The sequence below is a fragment of the Notolepis coatsorum genome (genome assembly GCF_963971535.1).
Source record: "Notolepis coatsorum genome assembly, chromosome: 5".
NCBI lineage: Eukaryota > Metazoa > Chordata > Actinopteri > Aulopiformes > Paralepididae > Notolepis > Notolepis coatsorum.
This window is the reverse complement of record NC_140169.1, coordinates 34441906-34466784: the sequence shown is the minus strand read 5'-3', so window position 1 is coordinate 34466784 and position 24879 is coordinate 34441906. Positions and strand designations below refer to the sequence as shown.

The 24879-nt window shown below is 47.0% G+C and overlaps 1 protein-coding gene across 1 annotated transcript in view; it reads right to left on the bottom strand.

The window, feature by feature from the left end:
• Positions 1-8787, bottom strand: part of LOC311228147 (matrix-remodeling-associated protein 5-like) — a gene marked incomplete at its 5' end in the record, with an annotated part of 222182 nt that extends 213395 nt beyond the window's left edge. The window contains one exon of the mRNA XM_084314062.1: positions 8611-8787. Within this exon, the coding sequence (XP_084170188.1) occupies positions 8611-8787 (177 nt within the window). The remainder of the gene's footprint in view (positions 1-8610) is intronic.
• Positions 8788-24879: the final 16092 nt, after the last annotated feature.

Here is a 24879-nt window from a genome sequence, read left to right as displayed (position 1 = left end):
ATGTCGCCAAGACAGGAGTTCCTGTTTGTCCTGCAGGCACTGGGTGTAACAGTGAGGTAGGGGAGAACGGGGATAGTTGTCACACTTTTTACTCTAGTGTGAATTGCTCATCATCAAAACATCTTTCAATAGTAATTCCTACATTAAATTGAAGCTTAAAAGATGTTGCTTTGAAATGTGTATCCCTCTCATTTTCCAACGTATTGTAACAAAGAGTTAATCACCTATCAAAGACACTCTGACACATTGTGACAACCAACCCCATCACAGGGATGGTTGTCACACACTATGGGGTTGGTTGTCACCATGTGTTTTAATGGGAAAAACCTTAAAAAGAAGACAAGAAGGCAGAACTCAATTTGAAAGTTTAATTGCATTGACAAGTTGACAAATACATAACTTAATGCATCTTAACATGAACATAAACAGGAAACACATCTTTAGGCCATCCTATATAACAAAATAAGAACACAATAAATCAGCCTAACAATAATAGCCTACACAACATGTGACAACCAACCCCAAGGAAAATGTGACGACCAACCCCAACTGGAATGTCTTGATAGCATCAAGGCTAACAGCCATCTAACAACTAGTTAGCTAGCTAACAACAATCTAAACTATAGCTATCCCTTCACACTTTTTAAGAGTAATAATTGCTTCATTATAAACTAATTGTGTAAAAGCCTAGAAGAAAAATACTGAGCGGAATGTTTACAAATGGACATGAAAAACACAAAAAGTCCTCTGACCTCAAGTTCAGCTGTTTCACTCAGAAGATGACAATGTAGGTGAACTCTGACCCCAATTCTGGACATTTAAAAACCAAAATATGGGAGACAGGACCCTCTGGTGATGAAATATAATAAATGTGACAACCTACCCGTGTGACAACGTCCCCCGTTCTCCCCTACTCCCTCAGGAAACATCCGATTATGAAACTCAGGTTTGGGTGGAGAGGAAGAGGGGTCTGGGGGGGGGGGGGGGGGGGGGAATGTCATGCTCTAGTTGTGGAAAAGTTTTAAAAACGATGTTTGCAAAAAATGTGTTTTTTTCATCTCTATTTTAGGTTAGAGTGGGGTGTGAGGTCTCCACTGTTAAGATGAGCGTTAGCACTGAGGTCTTCTTCTACTTTTCTTTGAAGCATGATGGTTATATGACAGCGTTTTTATTGAATACTGAGAGGGTGTTGGGTAGTAGAGGGCAGACAAGGCAGCGCTCCATAGTATGGTCTGCTTCACATTCACAGGTGGTTGAGCCAGTCTTGTAATCTGACCAGGGCAGTTTTTGATCGGCCCATTCTGGTCCTCCGGCGGTTTAGTGTTTTCCACTGTGAGGTTAAGGTTAGGGTTACGGTAAGGGTTAAGTTCATAAAAACTTTGTAGGTGAAAATAGGAACAAGGTCTGGAGTTTCTGCCATGATAACAGAGGAGAGGAGAGGAGAGGAGAGGAGAGGAGAGGAGAGGAGAGGAGAGGAGAGGAGAGGAGAGGAGAGGAGAGGAGAGGAGAGGAGAGGAGAGGAGATACTCGTTGTGTGGCATTAAAGTATCTTGTATCTTGTATCTTGAGAGGAGAGGAGAGGAGATGAGAGGGGAGGAGAGGAGGGAGTGGTGTTGAGAGCAGAGGAGAGGAGAGGAGATAATGGAATAGGATAGGACAGGAAAGGAGAGAAGAGGATAGGAAAGGAGAGGAGAGAAGGGAGTGGTATTGCAGGGAGAGCAGATGAGAGGATAGGATGGAAAAGGAGAGGAGAGAAAGGAGAGGAGAGGGGAGAAGAGGAGAGAAGGGGAAAGGAGAGGAAAGCAAAGGAAAGGAGACGAAAGGAGAGAAGAGGAGGTAGTGGTATTGACGGGAGAGGAGAGGAGGGGAGGGAAGAGGAGAGGAAAGAGTTTTGAGGAGAGGAGAGAGTGTTATTGAGAGGAGTGGAGAGGAGAGAAGGGAAGAGGAGAGAGGAGAGGGAAGAGGAGAGAGTGTTGTTGGAGGGAGATTAGGTCAATAAGGTTAAAGGGTTACAGAACATCTGATTATGAAAAAATTATATCCATTACACATGCAGAAGAATCAATTAAGGGCGCTTTTTGTTTAATTTAAAGGGATTATGGACATAAGCATCATCACAAACAGCAATGCTAATGTGATTTTGTGCACGTTTAGATGACACTCGAATAATCCATCTTTGTAGCCTCTGTGGTTTGGCCGTGCTGCTGGCATGTGGTAGCCTGTGTTTTTGATACCGCTAACGTCTCCCTGACGGTTCAGAGAGACACATCCGTCAAGGGCTGTGGTGCACTTTTGAAAAGCAGAGTAGCCACCCGCTCCAGACCCACCATGTGCCGGGCAGGTTCTGGAACGAGCCCAGACTGTGACCGTTGGAGGTCTCGTTGTCTGTTTCGCATCATCTACGATAATCTTTTCCTCTATGAAGAGGACCTATTGTCAGGACTATTTAGAGGCGGACTACACGCAACGTAATAATTCACACGTGTTATGAATGTGGTCTAAGATCACAAACGACTCTCTTCCAAAACCAGAAAACCAGAACGCTAAAGCTCCACTTTTGATGTCACCGTGTATAGCGTCAGAAGCTGCTCCACAGACAATGGATCTGGAACAACGGTACAGTTGACACTGAGGACGGTACCATTCAGAGTCAGAGTCAGAGATTTTATTTGCCATGTATGGACGAATCCACATTGGAATACAGGTACAGAGCAAACACTGTGGGCTAAATCCACAAAGAATGGATTGCACGGAGTAAGTTGCACCCTTACTTAAAATTCATTATGAATTGAAAATGGGGGACCCTGATGTAAACAAGACAAAAGTCTTTCTCTAGTCTGCATCCCCTTAAAGGCCAACTTGCAGGTTAAACCCTGGGTAGTTTACATCATTGGTATCTATTTTCATTATTTATTTTCTTCCATTTGACGCCGGAAATTCCACTCAGAAAGGGTTAAAAAGGTCCAGCACGAATAACATGTATGGAGCAAATCAAAAAGCTTATCAGACGCTAACAGTGCTGTGACGTCACTGCCCGTAACTTATGTCTTATGCCCGTCCGGGTCATAGTACCAAGCTGGCTATATGGCTCTGGCTAACGTTACCCCGCTAACGTTAGCATTATGTCTACTGTCGTGAACCATTTTAAATTGGGGCATGTAAAAGAGTTTTGGGAACGAGTCAAATGTGCAGGTCCTCTTCTCAGACCTGTGGGGCAAAGCACTGCACACGCATCATGCTGGCTAGCAAGCTACACGTCACGGCATGTTGATACGATAGCAGCCCCTCGGATAGCACTCGGTGCATCACAGTCACCAAATGGGCTACCACGATAGCTATTAGCTAACTAACGTTAACGTTACAAGCTCAAACACCTTATAACTACTACTATTGTCATGTCCATAAGTTCCCTGGCAGAATACTTTGTTTGTGAGGACAACAGTATACAAAGAGGCAAGAACCATTTTAAATCGGGGCATGTTAGGAGTTTCGAGAATGCTGGCTACCAAGCTAGCTAACTTAGCTACTAACGTTATATACACAATATGTACAACGACACAATGATTTACATTATTACAAATATGGTAACAAGGGCGGCTAAGTGGCGCAGTGGGCAAGACGCTCGCCACTAGTGCAGGAGATGCTGGGTTCGAGCCCAGCTCTCGGCATTGCTACCAGCTTGGCTGGTCGTTCATACTAACACAATTGGCAGTGTTAGGGGTGAGAAAGCTGGTGGGTGGGTCCTGGTCGTTGTAAACAGCGACTCCTACAGTTCGGTCGGGGCGCCTGCTCAGCGAGGAAAGGATCTAAGGGGGGTAGTGTGATCCTTCCACACGTTACACCCTCTCAGTGAGAGTCCGCGCTGCCAGGTGAAAAGAAGCGGTTGATTGGCTACACATGTGTCGGAGGAAGCATGTGATATGTGATAGCCTCCACTCTCCCAGACCGACCGTAGGGGGTAGGTGCGCAGCGACCAGGAAGGGGATTGGGAATTGGCATAACGACTAACATTGGAATGGGAGAAAAAATGTAGGTAAAAGGACGGGGAAAAATATCAATACATTTTTTTTTTTTTAATATGGTAATGTGGTTGTGGCTTTTACAAATAGTGGTTAGCTTTAGAGATAAATGGCTATGATCACGGAGCACTAGTGTTAGGTGAAACAGATACTAGATCCTCGGCTAGTAGTAGCAAGGCTCTCTGCTTCCTGCCACTACCTGTCTTAACAGAATACGGCTATGGGGCGACAATAAAGTGGTCAAGAGGCATGGCTTCCAGTCTTTGGCCTTAAACTGGCTTGATATGTTTATTCACATAGTGGGAGCATTTACATCATGGATCCTCTCTCTTACTGAGAGACTGGGGGAGAGAGAGAAACAGAAGGAAACATCTACTTATATACATGTCACATGGTAGTGTACCTGAGTGGCTCCGCCTAGAGCGCCCTCTAGTGGAAACAGATATATATGCAGTTAGACAGTTAACAACAATCCTACACAGAACTTCTGACTTCAACACTCCCACTTAGGTTTGTATTAACATACTGGATAACCATTTTACAAAGGGAATAATAATACCCCAAAAACATCAGAAGAAACATGACAGTCAATATCTACACACCAAACATGACCTCTGCAAATCTCTTCAATTTCAATTTGGAGGCAGGTTTCATCATTCCGTCTGCTACCATGTCGTCCGTGGGACAATACATCAGTGTCATCCTTTCTTCTCTGATGACAGATCTAATGAAATTATATTTTATATCGACATGTTTACATCTCTGCCGACACACAGGGTTTCTAGCAATCACAATGGTTCCCTGGTTGTCCTCATAAACAACAGTCTTCTTATATACATATGTATCCATCCCTTCGAGCAGTGGTTCCAGGTAGATACACTCCTGAATGGTCATAGCTAGAGCCATATATTCGGCTTCACAAGTTGATAAAGCCACGGTGGGCTGTTTCTTTGTTTTCCACGAAACCAATGAGCTGTTTGCGTTCAAACTCACACAATATCCGGTGGTACTCCTTCTATCTGTGGTGTCAGCTGCCCAGTCTGCATCACTGTAGGCTTTAAGCCCTAGGCCCTCGCTGCTCTTTCTGAAACACAGTTGCCTGTCGGCTGTACCTTTAAGATAACGCAAAACATGTTTTACCGTAATCCAGTGCTCCTTTGTGGGATCAGCAAAATGCTGTGACAACTTACTCACTACAAAACAAAGGTCAGGGCGAGTACATGTCGTCAAATAGATGAGGCTACCCACTGCTTCCCTGTACATTTTTACATCTGTCAGTTTCTGAGAATCCTCCTGGTAGGCCAGCTTTTGATCACATGGTATATCCCTTGTTCTACATTCCTGCATGTCAAAACGTTTCAGAATATTTTCCACATATCTCTTCTGGGATATTGTTGCACAATTGGCAGACTGCTCAAAATCCATACCTAGAAAGTGTTTTAACCTCCCAAGGTCTTTCATCTTAAATCTATTTGAGAGCATCTCTGTCACCTGAGCTAGGCTCCTGGTGTTGTCTGCTGCTATGATCAAATCGTCTACCCAGATGACAATGATCACTTTCCCCGACTCCTTTGATTCCCTCGAGTAAACACAGGGGTCTACTGGGTTCTGTAGGAAGTGATCTTTGATAAGGCATGTATGAAGCATCTCGTTCCAATTTAGCCCAGACTGATTTAGGCCGTAAATGGATTTTTCCGGTTTACACACTAACTTCTCTCCTTCCTTTTCATAACCCTCGGGTTGTTCCATATAGATCTCCCTATCTATGGGTGCGTGCAGATAGGCTGTCTTCACATCCATCTGATGTAGAATCAGATTGTCCTCAGCTGCTTTCTGAACCACTACCCTTACACTGGTCAGATTGGCTGTGGGGGAGAATGTTTCACCATAGTCTATCCTCTCCCTCTGACTAAAACCCTTAGCTACAAACCTAGCTTTGTATTTATCATGGCATTCAATTCCCTCCTTGATTGAATATACCCATTTTCCTCCCACTGTCTGTCTGCCCTCCGGTAATTTGGTGAGAGTGAAGGTGTGGTTGTCCTCTAGGGACCTCATCTCCTCGTCCATCGCTCTCTCCCATTTATTTCCTTCAGGGGACATTATGGCCTCTTTATAGGTCTGCAGGACCCCACTGACTACCCTGTAGCAGTAATCAACAGTGATGGGTGTACTATCCTCCTCGTCACTCCCTTTCCGAGCATAGTCTGTCAGATACTTTGGGGGTCTGTGTTCCCTCGAGGGGTACCTCCCACTGCTTGGGGCACTCTGCGCCACCCTCGGGTGCTCCTCGTCACCGCCCTCTGGGGGTGGCTGACTGTCTGCCTGCACGCCCGTGCCAAGTACACTGGGCTGATGTGTCTCGGTTTCTACACACCTTACTCTGGAGTCCAGCTCTGGCTCCTCTGTCTGTGTCTCGCCCTCACATGTTGTCTTTGTGACAAACTTGACTAGCCTGTGTTCTGCACTATCCCTTTACCGGGATAATAAACCAGGAAAGCGGGGCTTCCCTTGTCGTGTCTTACAAAGAGCCCTTTCACACACCTGGACTCTAGCTTTCCTCTGCCCTGCAGGTACGCATAACACTCTGATCCAAAATGGTGCATTTTGGCTAGACTACACTTCTTTCCTGTCAGTGCTGTGTATGGGGTGGTGCCCGTGTGCTTATTGAAGCACCTGTTTCTGGTGTAGGCGGCTTCTTGTACCGCATAGTGCCATAGGCTCTTAGGTAAGTTACTGCCTACTAGCTTACACCTAGCCATCTCGAAAAGGGTGCGCTATTCTCTCTCTGCCACTTCGTTCTGGTGTGGGGAGTATGGACATGACGTCTCGTGTCTTATCCTGTTCTTCCTCAACAGTGATTGAAACTCTCTGTTTGTGAATTCGGTCCCATTGTCGGACCTCAAACATCTTACTGTACCATAAGGGGCTATGTCCGCCAGGAATTTTTCCGTGGCCTGGAGTGTGTCACTTTTTGCTTTAAGGAAGTAAACAAACACTGCCCCTGTGTACACGTCTGTAAAAGACTGTACATATCTAAAGCCTCCTATGGACTCGTTCCTTACTGGACCAGCAACATCTGTGTTAACCAACGCAAGTGGTACTTTTACTTTTTCTGTGGGATTCCTGTTTCTCGATTGAGCAAACTTCCCCTTTCTGCACACAACACATTCCTTATCAGGTCTACGCTTATCGCCTTCAATGTGCATGCCTTCTGTCACCGTTTGCAGTTTCAGTAAATCCTCGTAATTACAATGACCCATAATCTCATGCCATGTCTGAATATCGTGGCTGACGGTTACTTTACACATATTATTGTCATTACACTCAGTTTTCAGGTAATACATTCTCTGATACATGTCTATGTCAAATTGTATACCATTGGGTTGTACAAGAAAATGTTTACCTTCCATGAAGGACACTCTGGCCCCGCTTGCAGCAGCAGCCATTACAGAGAATAGTCCTTGTGGGAACGATGGCACATAGAGAGCGTTCTTTAACGTCACTGTACACCGGCACCCCCCGTTGTCCGTGAGGTATACCTCTCCCTCTCGCCAACCCGTGGATGCGCCTTCCGTCTGCCAGCTCCATGCTGTGCCCCTCCAGGCGGAAGGTTCTGTCAAAGTTCTTGAACAGACTCCTGTCGTTGATGACGTGGGACCTGTGTCCACGATCAGTCCCTTCCTTTGGGCCTGTTGCAGCTGCGTTGGCCTAGTGACGTACGCCGTCTCACGCCGACCATCGGCGCCATCTTGTCCATGTGCGTGTCGCGCACCCTGGTCGCGTTTCATCATGCACGCTCTGCCTGCGTGCCGCGGCGATCTGCAAGGGCCACACCAGACAGTCCTCGTGCAGTTACTTCTCCGATGCCCTTTCTCTCCACATCGCCAACACGCCTGCTCCGTCGTGGTCCTGGTCCTCTCCCTTGGCGTCGCTCGGACCTTTAGCGCCCTCTCTCTTGCCTCCGCGTGGCTGGTTGGGTATCTTCTGAGGCCTCGAAGTTCCTTAGTTTAGCCTTGAACTGTCCCAACGTAATGTTCGTTGGACCGTGTGTTATCAGGAGTGTGAACGGTTTGTACAGCTCCGGTAGTCCCCTCATCATCATCGCCATCATCAGCCCATCGCTCGGTGCTTCTCCGGCATACCTTAATGGTGTCGTGATTTGCTCCGTTCTGTTGACGTATTCGGTCATAGTCTCGATTGGTCCCTTCCTCAGGGTTGTCAGTGCTATGTAGAGGGCCATGACTCAGGATCTTCCTCGCCCGATGAAATGTTCTCTCAGTACCGCCAGGCTTTCTCGGCCTCTGTCTTTAGTGTCGCGGAATATCAGCCCCAGGCTGGTGTCGTCGAGCATGCCAGAATGCTAGCTCACAGTACGCGCTGGCATTCCGCTGGTCGTCTAGGGCTCGCTGTTCCGCTGTTAGTTCTCTGGTGGGGGCCATCAGGATCGTCTCCTTCAGCCCCGTACCGTGCATGTAGCATAGCATGCGCTCTTCCCACAGTTCGTAGATCTCTGCTTTTCCATTGAATGGTGGCCCTTTTTTCCTCCCTCTGGCCGCCACACGTTCCAAGGTAGGGTTCTCCCCCTCGCCTTCGCCGAGCCCAGCGGGCGCCACACGCTCCGAGGCGGGGTTCTCCCCCTCGCCTCCGCCGTGCTCAGCATGCTCTGTCTCCCCCGGCGCCACTTCTTCGGAGCTCTTGGTCGCTGCCTTCCAGCGACTCCCGGCCCTGCCTTCTTGGCTCTCCTGTGGGTCTTCTTGGCTTTCATCCTCTTCGTTAATGGTATGCTTAGCTTTTTACTCTTGTTGGCCTAGCGACTAGCCACGCAGTGCTCCCGGTGCTATCCTAGCCTATAGCTTCAGCTAAGTTTACTACAGTACTTCCACTATTTCGCCCCGGCGTTATCTGGGCCCATAACCTGTTAACAGAATACGGCTATGGGGCGACAATAAAGTGGTCAAGAGGCATGGCTTCCAGTCTTTGGCCTTAAACTGGCTTGATATGTTTATTCACATAGTCGGAGCATTTACATCATGGATCCTCTCTCTTACTGAGAGACTGGGGGAGAGAGAGAAACAGAAGGAAACATCTACTTATATACACGTCACATGGTAGTGTACCTGAGTGGCTCCGCCTAGAGCGCCCTCTAGTGGAAACAGATATATATGCAGTTAGACAGTTAACAACAATTCTACACATAACTTCTGACTTCAACACTCCCACTTTACCTGGTGTGACGTCATCATTAAGATGACACACGCATGTTATGAAACATGGATTAAAATATCCACGTGCGTGGTGGTTGTGGTTGGGTCGACAAAATATTTGATAAAAACGCTAAAACTAGGTCAATTTCGATAAAAAAGGTTCCCCTCTTCATGAAAGTCACAGTTGGCCTAGTCACATTGTTTGAACAAAAATACAACCTGCAAGTTGGCCTTTAACAATTGTGTGTATTGAGCCGTACTGTATTGTACCCATTCTGCAATCTGTTAATAAAATGTTCATTCAATCAATCAATCTGCACTGTGATTGATTGAATGAAACTTTTATTAACAGATTGCAGAATGGGTACAATACAGTATGGCTCAATACACACAATTTTTTTTTTTTTTTAACAAATGTTTTTTATTTTCCCTTTTTTAACATAAAACTAGACACACAATACAATAACGAAATCAACAATAAATCACAGGATTATGACCGACATAATAATAACAATAATGACTGTCCAGTACTTAAATCAAAATAAATGTAGATTAAAAGATATACACATAATGAATACAATACAATACATATGCTCTTGCTTGCTCTTCACTCTTTCCTTCTCCTTCCCTTCCCCCCAACCCCCCCCCCCCTCAGGACCACCTCTTGGACTATCCATCCATTATTCCGTTTAACGCCAAGTTCATATGCTATCCTTTATTTTCTCCATCACCTCTAACCAGATTGCTATGCTGGCTTCATTAACACCTAAAATTTGTGCGGTAGATATCTCTAGATAAATCACATCGAGATAGGTGAGAACCCATACCTTCCGGCACATTTTATCCGGTTGAATCCAACGTGATGTTATCAGCTTTTTGGCAGCCGTGAGACCGGACAAAATTTGTCTCTTTACATGTACAGAGGTTGATAACTGAGAAACATCATACAACAACAATACAGAAGGCAGTACAGGTATGGTCAGAAATAAAAATTCTGATAATTGAGTGGTTACTTCTTCCCAGAATATCTTAACAGGAGGGCATTCCCAATACATATGCATAAATGTACCAATATCACCGTTTAAACACAAGGAGCATCGAGGGTCTTGTTTAAGCCCCATTAGGTGCAAACGTCTAGGAGTTAAGTAAGTCCTATGAATAAAATTAAGATTAATCTGTTGATGATCCGGGTTGCGTGACGACAGCCGAACGTTTGCCCAGACTTCATCCCAATCAAAATCTACTTCCAAGTTTGGTATATCCTTCCTCCAAACTAAGTCTAGGGGAAGGACCTCATATGAGGACGTAAGTAAATGACGATAAAAGTCAGAGACTTTTCATAAAATAATTTGTGATATCTGTGTTGCTCAAGTGGCACCTTTAATGGGACTCCATTAAAGGCAAAAAAAATAAAAAGAAGGTTTTAAATATGTATATACAGTTCGTCCCCCAAGCCAGGGGTGGGCGATGTTCCCCTGTGAAGACTGTTGTTTCCTCCGGAGGTGATCTAAGCCGTGTGTATAGTCACAGAATGTTGTTAAAGTTCCAGAACATTCAATATGTCACAGAACGTTGTTAAAGCTCCAGAATATTCCAATATGTCACAGAACGTTGTTAAAGTTCCAGAATATTCCAGTAGGTCAACAACAGGAAAGTGTACCCACACAGGGAAAACCTCAGGCCCACCACAATGACTTGCATAAAACTCATAGATCTAGCCAGCCCAGATATAGCGAACCATTAAAATAATACAATATCCAGAGTCACATATTAATCTATTTATAAATCAAGGTTATCAAAATTTATTTGACGCCGTTTGGTGTTTAAGCCATAACGAAGTGATCAGAAAAAAAGAAAAATACTGTATATAGCCTATCCTCCACGGAGGTTCTTCATGTAGTAAATAAATAACTATGTACAGATACCGAGATGTCACTCCATCTTACCTGTTACCTGTTTACTGCACAATGTTGTTTTTTCATTTTTGATTCTATTATATGTTGTACCACTGTATTGCACATCGTTGCGGGCAAGACCACCCGCATTTCATTGTATACCTGTATGCCATGACAATTAAAACTCTTGACTTGACTTGACTTGACTAGTAATTTGAACTAACAATGCCGCAAACGAGACATTGGGTTGTACACAGCTCACTGACTCCTCCAGACCCACTATACGAATATTAAATCTGTGGGTTTGGTACTCGAGTTCGAGTATCTTAGCCATTATCTTCTCGTTGTTTCCCTCTATGGCTCCATCGATCACCTCGAATCTATGCCTGTGTTCATTCAAGCAGGCTTGCACTGCTTCAGTACGTTCGATCTGTTCACCCGCCGCTGCCCTTAACTCCTCGATTTTGGAATCGATAGATTCTTTGATAGCGTCAACCTTCTTCTCCACCCCTTTTATTAGCTTAGCAAGATATTCTGTATCACTCTCATCTTTTTTTGGCTCGATATCTTCTGCTCTGCTATGCACAAAACCCGGATCCAGATTCAGGTCGTCTGCAAGTGATTTAGCACCCGGTTCTCTTCTCTTTGGTGGCATCTTGATTCTTTCAGTCAATATAGTTAGTTGAAAATCTCAGTTGATATATACGTCAGGTTTAAACGCATTGGTGGTATAAAAATAGGCTTTTAAAAGCAAAATAAAAGTAACGTGAGCGGAGCTGATAGCCACAGCGACCTACTCCATACTCGAGCTGAACCGGAAGTCAATACACACAATTGTTAAGGGGATGCAGACTAGAGAAAGACTTTCGTCTTGTTTACATCAGGGTCCCCCATTTTCAATTCATAATGAATTTTAAGTAAGGGTGCAACTTGCGCCGTGCAATCCATTCTTTGTGGATTTAGCCCTGTGTGTCTACAACTAATCCAATACAGGAGCAGAGTAGAAACAGTAGAGAAAAAAATTAAACAGACAGTATAAAAGGACAAATGCTAAGGTTGATATCAACATCCCCTAAAGTGCATATCATAGTAAAATTCATAATGCATAGAGGCACAATTTACAGTAAAGTGCATATACTTGACACTGAGAGATGGTACAGTTGACACTGAGAGACAGTTGACACTGAGAGATGGTACAGTTGACACTGAGAGACGGTACAGTTGACACTGAGAGACGGTACAGTTGACACTGAGAGACAGTTGACACTGAGAGACGGTACAGTTGACACTGAGAGATGGTACAGTTGACACTGAGAGACAGTTGACACTGAGAGATGGTACAGTTGACACTGAGAGACAGTTGACACTGAGAGACGGTACAGTTGACACTGAGAGACAGTTGACACTGAGAGACAGTACAGTTGACACTGAGAGACAGTTGACACTGAGAGACAGTACAGTTGACACTGAGAGACAGTTGACACTGAGAGACAGTACAGTTGACACTGAGAGACGGTACAGTTGACACTGAGAGACGGTACAGTTGACACTGAGAGACAGTTGACACTGAGAGACAGTACAGTTGACACTGAGAGATGGTACAGTTGACACTGAGAGACAGTTGACACTGAGAGACGGTACAGTTGACACTGAGAGACAGTTGACACTGAGAGACAGTTGACACTGAGAGACGGTACAGTTGACACTGAGAGACGGTACAGTTGACACTGAGAGACAGTTGACACTGAGAGACGGTACAGTTGACACTGAGAGACAGTTGATACTGAGAGACGGTACAGTTGACACTGAGAGACAGTTGATACTGAGAGACGGTACAGTTGACACTGTGAGACGGTACAGTTGACACTGAGAGACAGTTGACACTGAGAGACGGTACAGTTGACACTGAGAGCACCGGAGGGAATGCTCTGAGTATACAAGTTCATTTTCTGTTTCAGAACTGAGAACTAAGGGAACGAAAGTGTGACGTAGCGGTAGAGGAAAACCGCAAGGCATTATGGACTGGTGAGAAGTACGCAGTGGGAAAAAGTGAAGTCTCCACGCTCGGTTTTCTGGTTGTTGACTTTGAAAATGTGCAGGTCCTGTACCCATCCAAAGTTTGTTCGACCGTGAGCACTCAGCGATTTTATATTTCGGAATTCATCGCCTGTGTAGTAGCTAACTCCGCTAACAAGATACAGTACAAGCTCAGCTTCAGATAATGGAGGAAGCTCATTAAAATCACCAGTCCACTGTTTGTGCTCGTAAGGATCCAACCCACCGATTATTTTCATTTTCGCCAAGTAGCGCACCTTCGGAACAGGGTCCAGCTTGTCTCTGTAATGACTCTGTAACTTGCTCTTTGCCCGATCCATTTTTTAAATCACCCATGGTAAAACCCACTGCGACTTGAACATCAGCACCTGAAGACACCGTCAACTTACCCCCCCCCCCGCAATATGGCGAGTAATACCCAGAATGCACTGCGCAATCACGTGGTCTTTCGTTATGGGATAAAGCTAGGGATGTCCGATATTATCGGCCTACCGATATTATCGGCCGATATCGGCATTAAAATGTGATATCGGTTGATATCGGTATCGGAAATTAAGAGTTAGACAATATCGGTATATCGGTATCGGTAAAAAAGACAATATCGAGCATCCCTAGATAAAGCTCATTTAGCTAAAGAAACTAAAACGTTAGGTTATGACTATAACCAAGTTCTGTTAGTATGGTGACGCTCGGCGTCACTCTCTGCACTGTCCTCGCACACGTGCACGCGCACTGAATAAAGACCACAATGTACCTTTAATCCCAATATTTGTCTGACCACACCCCTATCAGCTTACCCATATAAGCAGGGGTGGGGCCACCCACTCGCCTCCTTCCCAAGCTTTCACCACAAGGCGAGATCAAGGGCTGCAGCGGCGTCGGACGCTGAGCGTCACCATACTAACAGAACTTGGTTATAGTCATAACCTAACGTTCTGTATCGTATGGCTCTCGCTCGGCGTCACTCTCTGCACAAGGGAGGCCGAGCGAGAGCCATCGGCCGACAAATACACCCCGCTGAAATCCCCCCACAACCATCAGAACAGGGAGGGCCGAGCCCCCCCGACCCCCCCTAATGGAGGGCACCCCCCCTATTGGGGGCTTCACGGGAGGGCGACGGACCCGACCGTGCGAAGAGGGACTCAAGCAACTCAACGCACAGGGTGAGCAGACCGTGGCTTGACCCCACGACTACACACACGCACAACCCGCATGCCACCCGGGAACGAACGGAGGGAACAACCTCGTTACTGCCCCCAGAATCACGGGGTCAAGGGCAAACCCAACCCCGTGGCAAGGCCGTAGCAGCGGAGCGCGAAGGAAGACCCAGACCCACCAAAGGGACTGGACCCCCTGGAACGGGGGCCCGGAGAAGTCCATGATGCCAGCATCAAGACCCCACCAGGTGGGCACTTAGTGACCCCGCCCCCCACATCGCCAGCGTATTCGGATAAAGGCCCCTCAGCCGAGCGGGCCCTGTCCCCCCAATAGTACACCGCCTGGCACACTTACCCTGCAGAACAGGCAGTCAGCATGGCCGTAAGCACACAAAAAAGGTTAACCAACGGAAGCAGGCAGCGCACCGGGGAAAAACCAGGCAACAGGCTGTTAACCCTAGCCGGAGACTGCGGACGAGACAGGCGCCAGAGGGGACAGCTGAACACAGCCGCCCCGGCGGAAGGGGCGTAAGCTGGCGTTGTTGCATGACCAAGCCTCCATTTAAAAAGCCCCCACCCAGAGGGGTTGAGGCAGAGAAGGCTGACACGATTGGCAGACGTCATGAACGTGCAGGGGCACCCTCAACCGGTGAACCCGGGAGTTGACACTGCTCCAACACACCAGGGAATCAACCACCTTGGTGTTACCCAATGCGGTGGTTGTTCCTATAACCCCTCAAGAAAAAAACTCCAAAACACACCTGCGGGTATACACCGGCTATACCGCAGTACAAGTGTTTCAGTTTTTCAAAAAAGGGTTAACCCAGGCCTACGGGTCGACGAAACATGACTTCGGACCGGGCCCGGCGATACGGGAAGCACAGGGTCACCAGAGGAGGTCAAAGACCACCCCAACAGGCCCCTATTCGCTATGCGTGAGATAGGAGCGAAAAAGAATGGTGAACCAGCCCCAAGCACACCGTACTTGGTATTCCCAGGCGGTCTCCCAACCAAGTACTAACCAGGACCAACCTGTGTAGCGGCCGAGATCCGACGAGATCGAGCGTGTACAGGTTGGCATGGCCGTAAGCCATTACGACAGTGCTGAGTAAAAAAATTACCCAACCAGGGTCTCCATAGCGCTTAACCCTGTGACACCCGGACCGACCTGGCATTTTTCCCCCTGAAAAAAGCCCAAATCCCTCAGGGTACCAGAACAGCAGATCTGCATCCCCGGCGGACAACGGGTTCAACTGATCCGGACCAGCATGACCAGAACCAGTCCCATGCCCTAACCACGCCGACATGCCTACTCCAGAAGAAGGGGCAGATATGCGTGTTGATCTTAACATGAAAAGAAGGCGCCACCCAGACGTTCGGGCGAACCGCGCCCGGTGGCCCACCCCCAGGGCGTGAGACCCCTCTACATATGTTCAGATCCATTCCGTCATCATCCCCCAGATACGAACGAGAATCCGTCGATAACCAAACTAGGTCGTCGGATTTGGTCGTCGGAAGAGGAAAAACCTCCATCCCAGTTGCTTTATAAAAACGCCGTTTTAACCTCAAGCAACCAAGGCGTGCCAGTCAGTCGCCTGTTTACAGAACACCCCGAGCTAGCACTATACGTGCGTCGGGACACACCCACATCAATGAACAGGCTATTTAGACCTGTCATTGAATCCCCAAGGCGCCCAGGGGAACGACAAGACGGGTGTGATACTTCCTAACTCCAACTCTTTTTAATAGAAAAGAAGGAAGCACCAACAGTATGTATCCCAGTCTACACAGCCGGGGGTACATCCCACCACCCTCCCATAGGAAGGAGACGGGAATCCCCAGAGAGACTTCCCACGCAAGCTGTACAGATTGAAAAGAATATATTGCACCTTGAGCCATGTAAAAAATTGGTTTTAGGGCTCTCCGGGGAAGAGGCACTGAACCCATACACACTCAATAATCGAATTGAATCGAATACATACACAATAGAGTAGGACTCCTTCTAGAGGGTCCACTCACCTTGACAATCTGAGGAGGAGGCTCTGTACTCTGAAGGAGGCTCCCTCCTCATGGAAGGAGTCCCAACTCACAGAAGGCCCGAGTAGGAGCTTGGTGAGGAGGAGCCCTGACCACCCCCCGAAACAGATCCATCACATGGACCTGAACAGCACACGGAAGTCCTACCAACAGAGACGCGCACGGTGACGTACTCTATGGCGGGGGAATTTCTGCGGTGCACACGCCCAATATTCCAGGCCGTGGGACCAGGAAACTTCCACCCCCCCCCCCCCCCCCTCACCCTGTAACGTGCCGAACCGCAACGTGACAGGAACCTTGAAGGACAGGTGGGTTTACCCCTGACCAACAGAAAAAAGGGGGAGGAAAGGTTACCAGTTCACCCCTTTACGACCCCACACCCATGATACGATGTAATGACAAAAAGAGAGTATGACACAGTCATAGTCAGCTCTATGAAGCGTCTGACAGCTTCACACAGCGCATGAGCTAACCTGCTATCTGATTTTTACTAAGGAAAAAACACAGAATAGAGAGGGCTCTCCAAGAGCCCCGGTACCAAACTTACACATGTGCTTCTGTGGCCAGTCCAACCCAGTTGTAGGTCACATGACACACACAACCCATCTTCACCTACAAAAAATGGCAAAAACACTCAACAGAGGAACGCCGTTTTTCATAATGAGAGAATACATAATTCTCGATTAGTATCGGCCACAGGCCTTGCTAAGCACACACGAAAGCGACCAAACAATCTTTTCTTTTAGGAAAATAAAGTTTCTCCAGCTGTTTTTAAGCACAACCTCAGCAATCAAGCTAAGGGTTACATCGTATCCCTACCACACAGTGACACAATGTAGTGCAACAACATGTCTGAAAGGAGGATGAAGAAGTCCCCAGGGAACCGGGGGGAAACACAATCCTCCTACTTTACCCTTAATACGGCCAGTTAAAACAGGAAAACCTGTTAATATGTGAACACACTGTTCATTGTCATTACAGGCTGAGAAAAGAATCATTCTTTACTCATTTGTCACTAAGCATAGCTTTATAGGTTAGTTAACCCCCTTAGTTGTGAGTACACGGTACATATAAACACACATGATGTTTCTCAACACAACAAACCAGATCATTTTCACATCTGTAACAACAACCCGATTTGCATGGAGAAGCTAAATACCAGTGACAAGACAATTCACACATAACTCGCGTCGTATCCTAAATGTAGTGCAGCAACACTCGTTTTTGGAAAACATCGTTATTTACAAAACATTTAGAAGGGAAAGCCAGAAGAAGTGTACAAGGTCTGGCCAAACCTTGCCTACCCAGAGCGTAGATCAAGCGAAGTGCAGTCTCAAGGCACCGTAGTAAACACAGCCGTCCTGTGTTGTCGATTTGGGCAGCGTCGCCGCTCCATCCGTCGCTACGGTCCCTCTTGTTGACGCAGTCCTTGCCGTCCTGGCCCAGGGCAGGTTCGACGAACATCCTCTGTCAAAGATGACGTCGTAGTCAAGAGTGTTTAAAACATGTTATAATCAAAGCACGTTCAACAGAGTAGCATTAAGCTAACGGCCGCTCTAACCGTCGGTCGCTACCGCCCCTGCCCGCGAGACGCAGAGCGAACGGCGCACGCAACCAGAGGGGAGCTTCGAATCCCCCCCGCCTCTCCCCGTGAGGGAGACGGGAGTTGGGAACCGCGGCGGCGCACGAGGGGCCGGAGCCACCCCGCGCTGAGCCTCGGCCGATAGCAGCAAGCTAACGTTTCCTAGCCTAGCCAGGTAGGCCACCTAGTGATCACAGCAGGCTAGCGCCGCAGCTAACAGCTGACTGGCTAACAGTAGGCCACCACTAGTACGTAAGCTAAACAGCTATCACCTGAACTTGTACACAATGATATAACACTCACTCAGACAGGCCGCCGTTCTGAAACCCTCCTCACTTTTTAAGAGAAAAGAGAAACAAGATGTTAACACAGTTTTACAACAGTGATTTTACCAACACCCGACGGAGACAGCACAATACCCACATGGCCTGTAGCTGACTTTGAACACAGATCTTCCGCTACCGAACATCTATGCCCATATTTCCTTGTGAGGAATACTCTCATTTGGATATGAAAGATGGGGCTCACGGTGAAAGAGAAAACATCCACTCGTCCAGAAAACACAGGGATCACCAGTGTTAATGGTCGTGGCCCACTAGTTAAACTATAATGGGCTTCAGACCAAGGTCTTCTGTCGCCTAAGAGGCTGAACAAAGGACCCTAGTCTGGGGCCAGTTTTCATAAACATTGTCAACTAGCCCCCATAGCACTAACAGACAAGTGGAGCTTGCCAGCAAAACATAACTCACCAAACCTGGAACCCACCGCTTCTCACAACAGCGGCGCGTCCTACAGCCCAGCTGTGTCTTTACCGCAACCAGCACACAGCAAGGACTGCAGTTGGAAAGGCATGTAGCGGCGCAAACTCCCAATACGAAAACCGGTGGAGGATTTTTAGAATGATCATCATCTTCCAGACACGCCAGTACGAAGACAATATCGCCGTATTTTCTCGAAAATTGTGAGAGAGAAAATAAAGATATGATGTCAACGTATCCTTGTTTTCCAACTCTTCTCCTACCATCACATCACTTCAAGTGGGGATCTACCGAGGCACTTCCTTGTGGTGAAAGCGAGAAAGGAGGCGAGTGGGTGGCCCCACCCCTGCTTATATGGGTAAGCTGATAGGGGTGTGGTCAGACAAATATTGGGATTAAAGGTACACTGTGGTCTTTATTCAGTGCGCGTGCACGTGTGCGAGGACAGTGCAGAGAGTGACGCCGAGCGAGAGCCATACGATACAGAACAAGTATTCTGTGGGTCCATAAAATAAGTCTCACTGTGAAAACAAAGCAGCTCCACATTTTAGATTCTTAAGGCGCATTATTTTTTTTTAATCCACTTTTTTCTCCTTATTTTCTATTTTTCTCCCATCCCAATTTCGTATTTCCAATTCTCCCCTCCCCTGTCTTGAACGTTGCTCGACTATGCCTCCCACTAGTCGGTCGTACCGAGGATAGAAGCCTTGCATCACGTGTCCCCTCCGGTACACGAGGAGGCAGCCTGTCGCATCTTTTCACCAGACAGCACGGACTCTCATTGGCGAGGAGTAACGCATGGGAGGCTCACACTACCCCCGCCACTTCCTGTCTCTGCTGTGCAGGCGTCCCCCAACCGGCCTGTAGGAGTCGCTGTCCACAACGTCCAATCCCCACCCATCGACTTCCACCCGCTACCTCTGCCAATTGAGATAGTATGACAACTGGCCCAAGCCGGAGGCAATGCTGACACAGGGATTCGAGACCGGAGTCTCTTGCATTGGTGACGAGCGCAATCTTCGCTGCGCCACCCAGCCGCCTACCTTAAGGCGCATTCTTAAGATGCTATTAGATTCGATTAGATTCAAATGTATTGTCATTATAGAGCACAAGTACAGTACAACGAAAATAAGTTTGGCATCCAACCAGAGTGCAAATGTAACAGTCAAGTGCAATAGTAATATACAATGTACATGTGATTTAACTAGGTATAAAGTATATCAATTTGTACTACTGAGTAATAGTAATAGTCAGATGTATGTACAGAGTTGTAGTATTAATATGTACAGTGATACAGGTATAAAGACAATTATGGTAGTAGTCATACTGGCCAGCAGCGTAACTAGTAAGAGTAGGTAAGGGATATGTAGATTATATATATATATATTGTACATGCTATTATTCACACTGTAGATTTTGTACAGTAATGTTATCCAAAGAAATACACCATTATTACGTTTCAGAGTGGAATAATATACAGTAAGGGCTTGTGTCCATAGCGGACGTTTTTTTCAAGGCGGACCGATTTGAAAAGCAAAATTAAAAAAACTCAGAGCGTTCTCCTGAGTCTCGCGACTGCCGTGGCTCCCCCGCCTGCTCGATGTTGATTGGTCGGTCGGAAAAAGTTACCTTGATGAGCGGCGCTCCTCTCCAAAAGTTGAACTAGTTTCAACTTTAGGCGCTCGGAGCGCTCCGCCCAAAAACGCATGCCGCCGAGAGCGCTAAAACGCGAGACGTGGCGCTGAGAAAAGGAGCACGCCTGTCGCGTCTGTAGCATAGAAATAAATGACAGAAAGGAGCTGACAACTCATAAAACGTCCGCTGTGGATACAAGCCCTAACAGGGCATCCTAGCACTTGAATCTGGACTATTGATGGCAACTGTCTCTACCCCATGCTTCCTGATGCTATGTAAATGTGTGTGTGTGTGTGTGTGTGTGTGTGTGTGTGATGAAGGCCTGACATCTGTTTCAAGTTTCTTTAATAGTTGTCATACAGAAGTACAGAATACTTTCATACAAAATGCTTCTTACTGTTACGCTCCAGAGACTGTGCTAGACAAGATAGTATCAAATAACATAGTATAGCATGTAATTTAGAAGAAGAAAATGAGGTCACAGTGTTCGGTATAGACATATGTACAATGTTCTGAGTTACCATATAATATACAATACTATGCAGTGTACTAATGTACAGTACTATATAGTGCAAAGCAGAAATGGGATGAGGTACAATTTAGGTACAATTTACAGTAAGGTGTACGAGTTGTAGTGCAATCCTTCATCAATAAATATAAAGTGTGGGGAGTGGGTGCTACAGTGTGTTTGTTTAAAGTGGGTGTGTGCTATAAAGTGTGTGGAGTGGGTGCTACAGTGTGTTTGTTTAAAGTGAGTGTGTGCGTGTGGATGTGTGTGCTATGTGCGTTTGGTGGTTGTTGTTGTGTAGTGTTCATTCATTGTTCATTTAGCAGCCTGATGGCCTGGGGATAGAAGCTTCTTCTGAGTCTTTCTGTGCTCGCCTTAAGACTCCGGTATCGCTTGCCTGACCGCAGCAGTTCAAAGAGGCAGTTGTTCAGGTGGCTGGAGTCCTTGATGATTCTCTTAGCCTTACCCCTGCACCGCTTGTTGTAAATGTTCTGGAGGGTAGGAAGCCCCCCTCCAATTGTGCGTTCGGCTGAACGTGTCACTCTTTGTAGTCTGCTACGGTCTTGTGCAGTGCTATTCCCAAACCAGGAGGTGATGTTGCCAGTCATGATGCTCTCTATTGTACATGAGTAGAAGTTCTTAAGGATCTTCTGACTGACTTGGAACTTCCTTAGGCGCCTGAGGAAGTAGAGGCGTTGTCGTGCCTTCTTCACAACACTGTCAATGTGTGTGGTCCATGTCAAGTCCTCGGATATGTGGGCTCCGAGGAGCAGATGTAGCCCTTTACTAGCTTCTCAAAGCACTTCATGGCTATGGAGGTGAGAGCTACAGGGCGGTAGTCGTTGAGGCAAGCAGGCTTGGATTTTTTGGGTACAGGGATAATAGTGGACTTCTTCAGGCAGGTGGGGATGACAGCCTGTTCTAAGGACAGGTTAAATATGTCAGTGAATACTGGGGCCAGTTGGTCGGCACAGACTTTTAGGACGCGGCCGGGGATGCCGTCCGGACCTGCTGCCTTCCTGATATTCACTTTTTTAAAGGTCCGCCTCACCTCATGCTCTGTTACCCTGAACACTGCGTCTCCATCAGCAGCCGACCCCCCCCCCCCCCCCCATTGCCGTGGCTTGTGAGCTGGTGTTGTTATTACCAGCATCAAACCTCGCATAGAAGGTATTGAGGTCATTTGCTAAGGAGATGTCACTGTTCAGTTTGAGGGAGGCGCCCTGCACTCCTTTAGTCACACTTCCCAGGAGATGGAATTTAAATCAGACACACACACACACACACACACACACACACACACACATACAGAAAAACACACACAGACAAATACCTCACACACAATATGATAAACACATATGAATCACATATGCATACAAACACGCACACACACACACACACACACACACACACACACACACACACACACACACACACACACACACACACACACACACACACACACACACACACACACACGCACACACGCATGCACACACACAGGCAGACACATACACACACATACACACACGCACACAGTCAATCTCCCTGGTACACACAGAAGAAATGTTTTTAAAACACAGGAAACAAAGGCTCACCTGGAGCATCTATACTTTCTCTCTCTGTCTCTGCCTCTCTGTCTTCCCACCACAAGCATCCCTTCTAAACTCCAGGATATAATGATCCTCTTTACACCAACTCCAGCTCGACAGCTATTAGGCCAGTCAATTAGTCCAATTAGCTGTGAGGTCCATAAAGTGTATTCACAGTGAGGTGTGAGGAAGCTGTTGTGGTCAATGTCTTCGACAAACATTCACACAAGCCTCATAAACACAGCCATGATTATGTCCCCTCCCCTCCCCTCCCCTCCCCTCCCCTCCCCTCCCCTCCCCTCCCCTCCCCTCCCCTCCCCTCCCATCCCCTCTTCCCTCCACTCTCCTCTTCTCTCCACTCTCTTCTCCTCTCCTATCCTCTCTTCTATTCTCCTCTCCTCTCTCTCTTCTCTTCTACTCTCCTTGCTTCTCTCATCTCCTCTCTTCTCTCCACTCTCCTCTCTTATTTTCTTTTCTATTCTCGCTTCTTTTTTCTCCTCTCCTCTCCTCTCCTCTCCTCTCCTCTCCTCTCCCCTCTCCTCTCCTCTCCTCTCCTCTCCTCTCCTCTCCTCTCCTCTCCTCTCCTCTCCTCTCCTCTCCTCTCCTCTCCTCTCCTCTCCTCTCCTCTCCTCTCCTCTCCTCTCCTCTCCTCTCCTCTCCTCTCCCCTCTCCTCAGTTAGACTACCTATCTACACAGGGGCATGTTTCTCACAGACCTAGCCTAGCACCAATGCAGCTTCTTTGCATAATTCAGATGATATTTGATTTTGGTAAATGATCGTAAATGAAAATGACACAACAGTAAAACAATGCTCAAAGTTGGTGCTGGGCATTGGATGAGCAAGTTGTGTTTTTTCTGCCTGATTGAGTTGGCTGCTGTTCTCCCGGATGCAGTCCAATCCAACAGGGAAACAGAACAAGTTTCAAGTTTCAAGTTTCTTTAATAGTTGTCATACAGAAGTACAGAATACTTTTATACAAAATGCTTCTTACTGTTACGCTCCAGAGACTGTGCTAGACAAGATAGTATGAAATAAAATAGTATAGCATGTAAAATAGAAGTAAAAAAAAAAGTCACAGTGTTCAGTATAGACATATATGTACAATGTTCGATGCAGAATAGAAGTAACTGAGTTACCATACAATATACAATATACTATGCAATGTACTAATACAATACTATATAGTGCAGAGCAGAAATGGGATGAGGTACAATTTAGGTACAATTTACAGTAAGGTGTACGAGTTGTAGTGCAAATCCTTTACCAATATAAAGTGTAAAGTGTGTTTAGGTGATCTAAAGTGTGGAGAGTGGGTGCTGCAGTGTGTTGTTTGTTTAAGTGAGTGTGTGCGTGTGGGTGTGTGTGCTGTGTGCATTTGATGGTTGTTGCATAGTGTTTATTGTTCGTTGAGCAGCCTGATGGCCTGGGGATAGAAGCTTCTTCTGAGTCTTTCTGTGCTCGCCTTAAGACTCCGGTATCGCTTGCCTGACCGCAGCAGTTCAAAGAGGCAGTTGTTCGGGTGGCTGGAGTCCTTGATGATTCTCTTAGCCTTACCCCTGCACCGCTTGTTGTAAATGTTCTGGAGGGTAGGAAGCCCCCCTCCAATTGTGCGTTCGGCTGAACGTGTCACTCTTTGTAGTCTGCTACGGTCTTGTGCAGTGCTATTCCCAAACCAGGAGGTGATGTTGCCAGTCATGATGCTCTTTATTGTACATGAGTAGAAGTTCTTAAGGATCTTCTGACTGACTTGGAACTTCCTTAGGCGCCTGAGGAAGTAGAGGCGTTGTCGTGCCTTCTTCACAACACTGTCAATGTGTGTGGTCCATGTCAAGTCCTCGGATATGTGGGCTCCGAGGTACTTGAAACTGTTCACTCTCTCAACCGGTGCCCCGTCGATGCTGAGGGGGCTGTAGTCCTTGACCCCCGACCTCCTGAAGTCCACAATCATCTCTTTTGTTTTGCTGACGTTCAGGGAGAGGCAGTTCTCCTGACACCACTGTGACAGATTCTCTACCTCTTCCAGGTAGGCCCTCTCGTCGTTGGCAGAGATCAGGCCCACCACTACTGTGTCATCAGCAAATTTGATGATTGTGTTGTTGTTCCGCTGTGCCACGCAGTCATGTGTGTACAGGGAGTAGAGGAGGGGGTTCAGAACACAGCCCTGGGGGGCCCCTATGTTGAGCGTGATGGATGAGGAGGTGCAGTTGCCTGCTCTTACCACCTGGGGTCTGCCCGTCAGGAAGTCCAAGACCCACTGGCAGAGGTCATAGTTCAAGCCCAGGTCCCTGAGCTTGGCTATGAGTTTGGAGGGGACTATGGTATTGAATGCTGAGCTGTAGTCGATGAACAGCATTCTCACATAGTTCCCCTGCCTCTTGTCCAGGTGTGATGCTGCTGTGTGCAGCACATGGGCTATGGCATCCTCCGTGGAC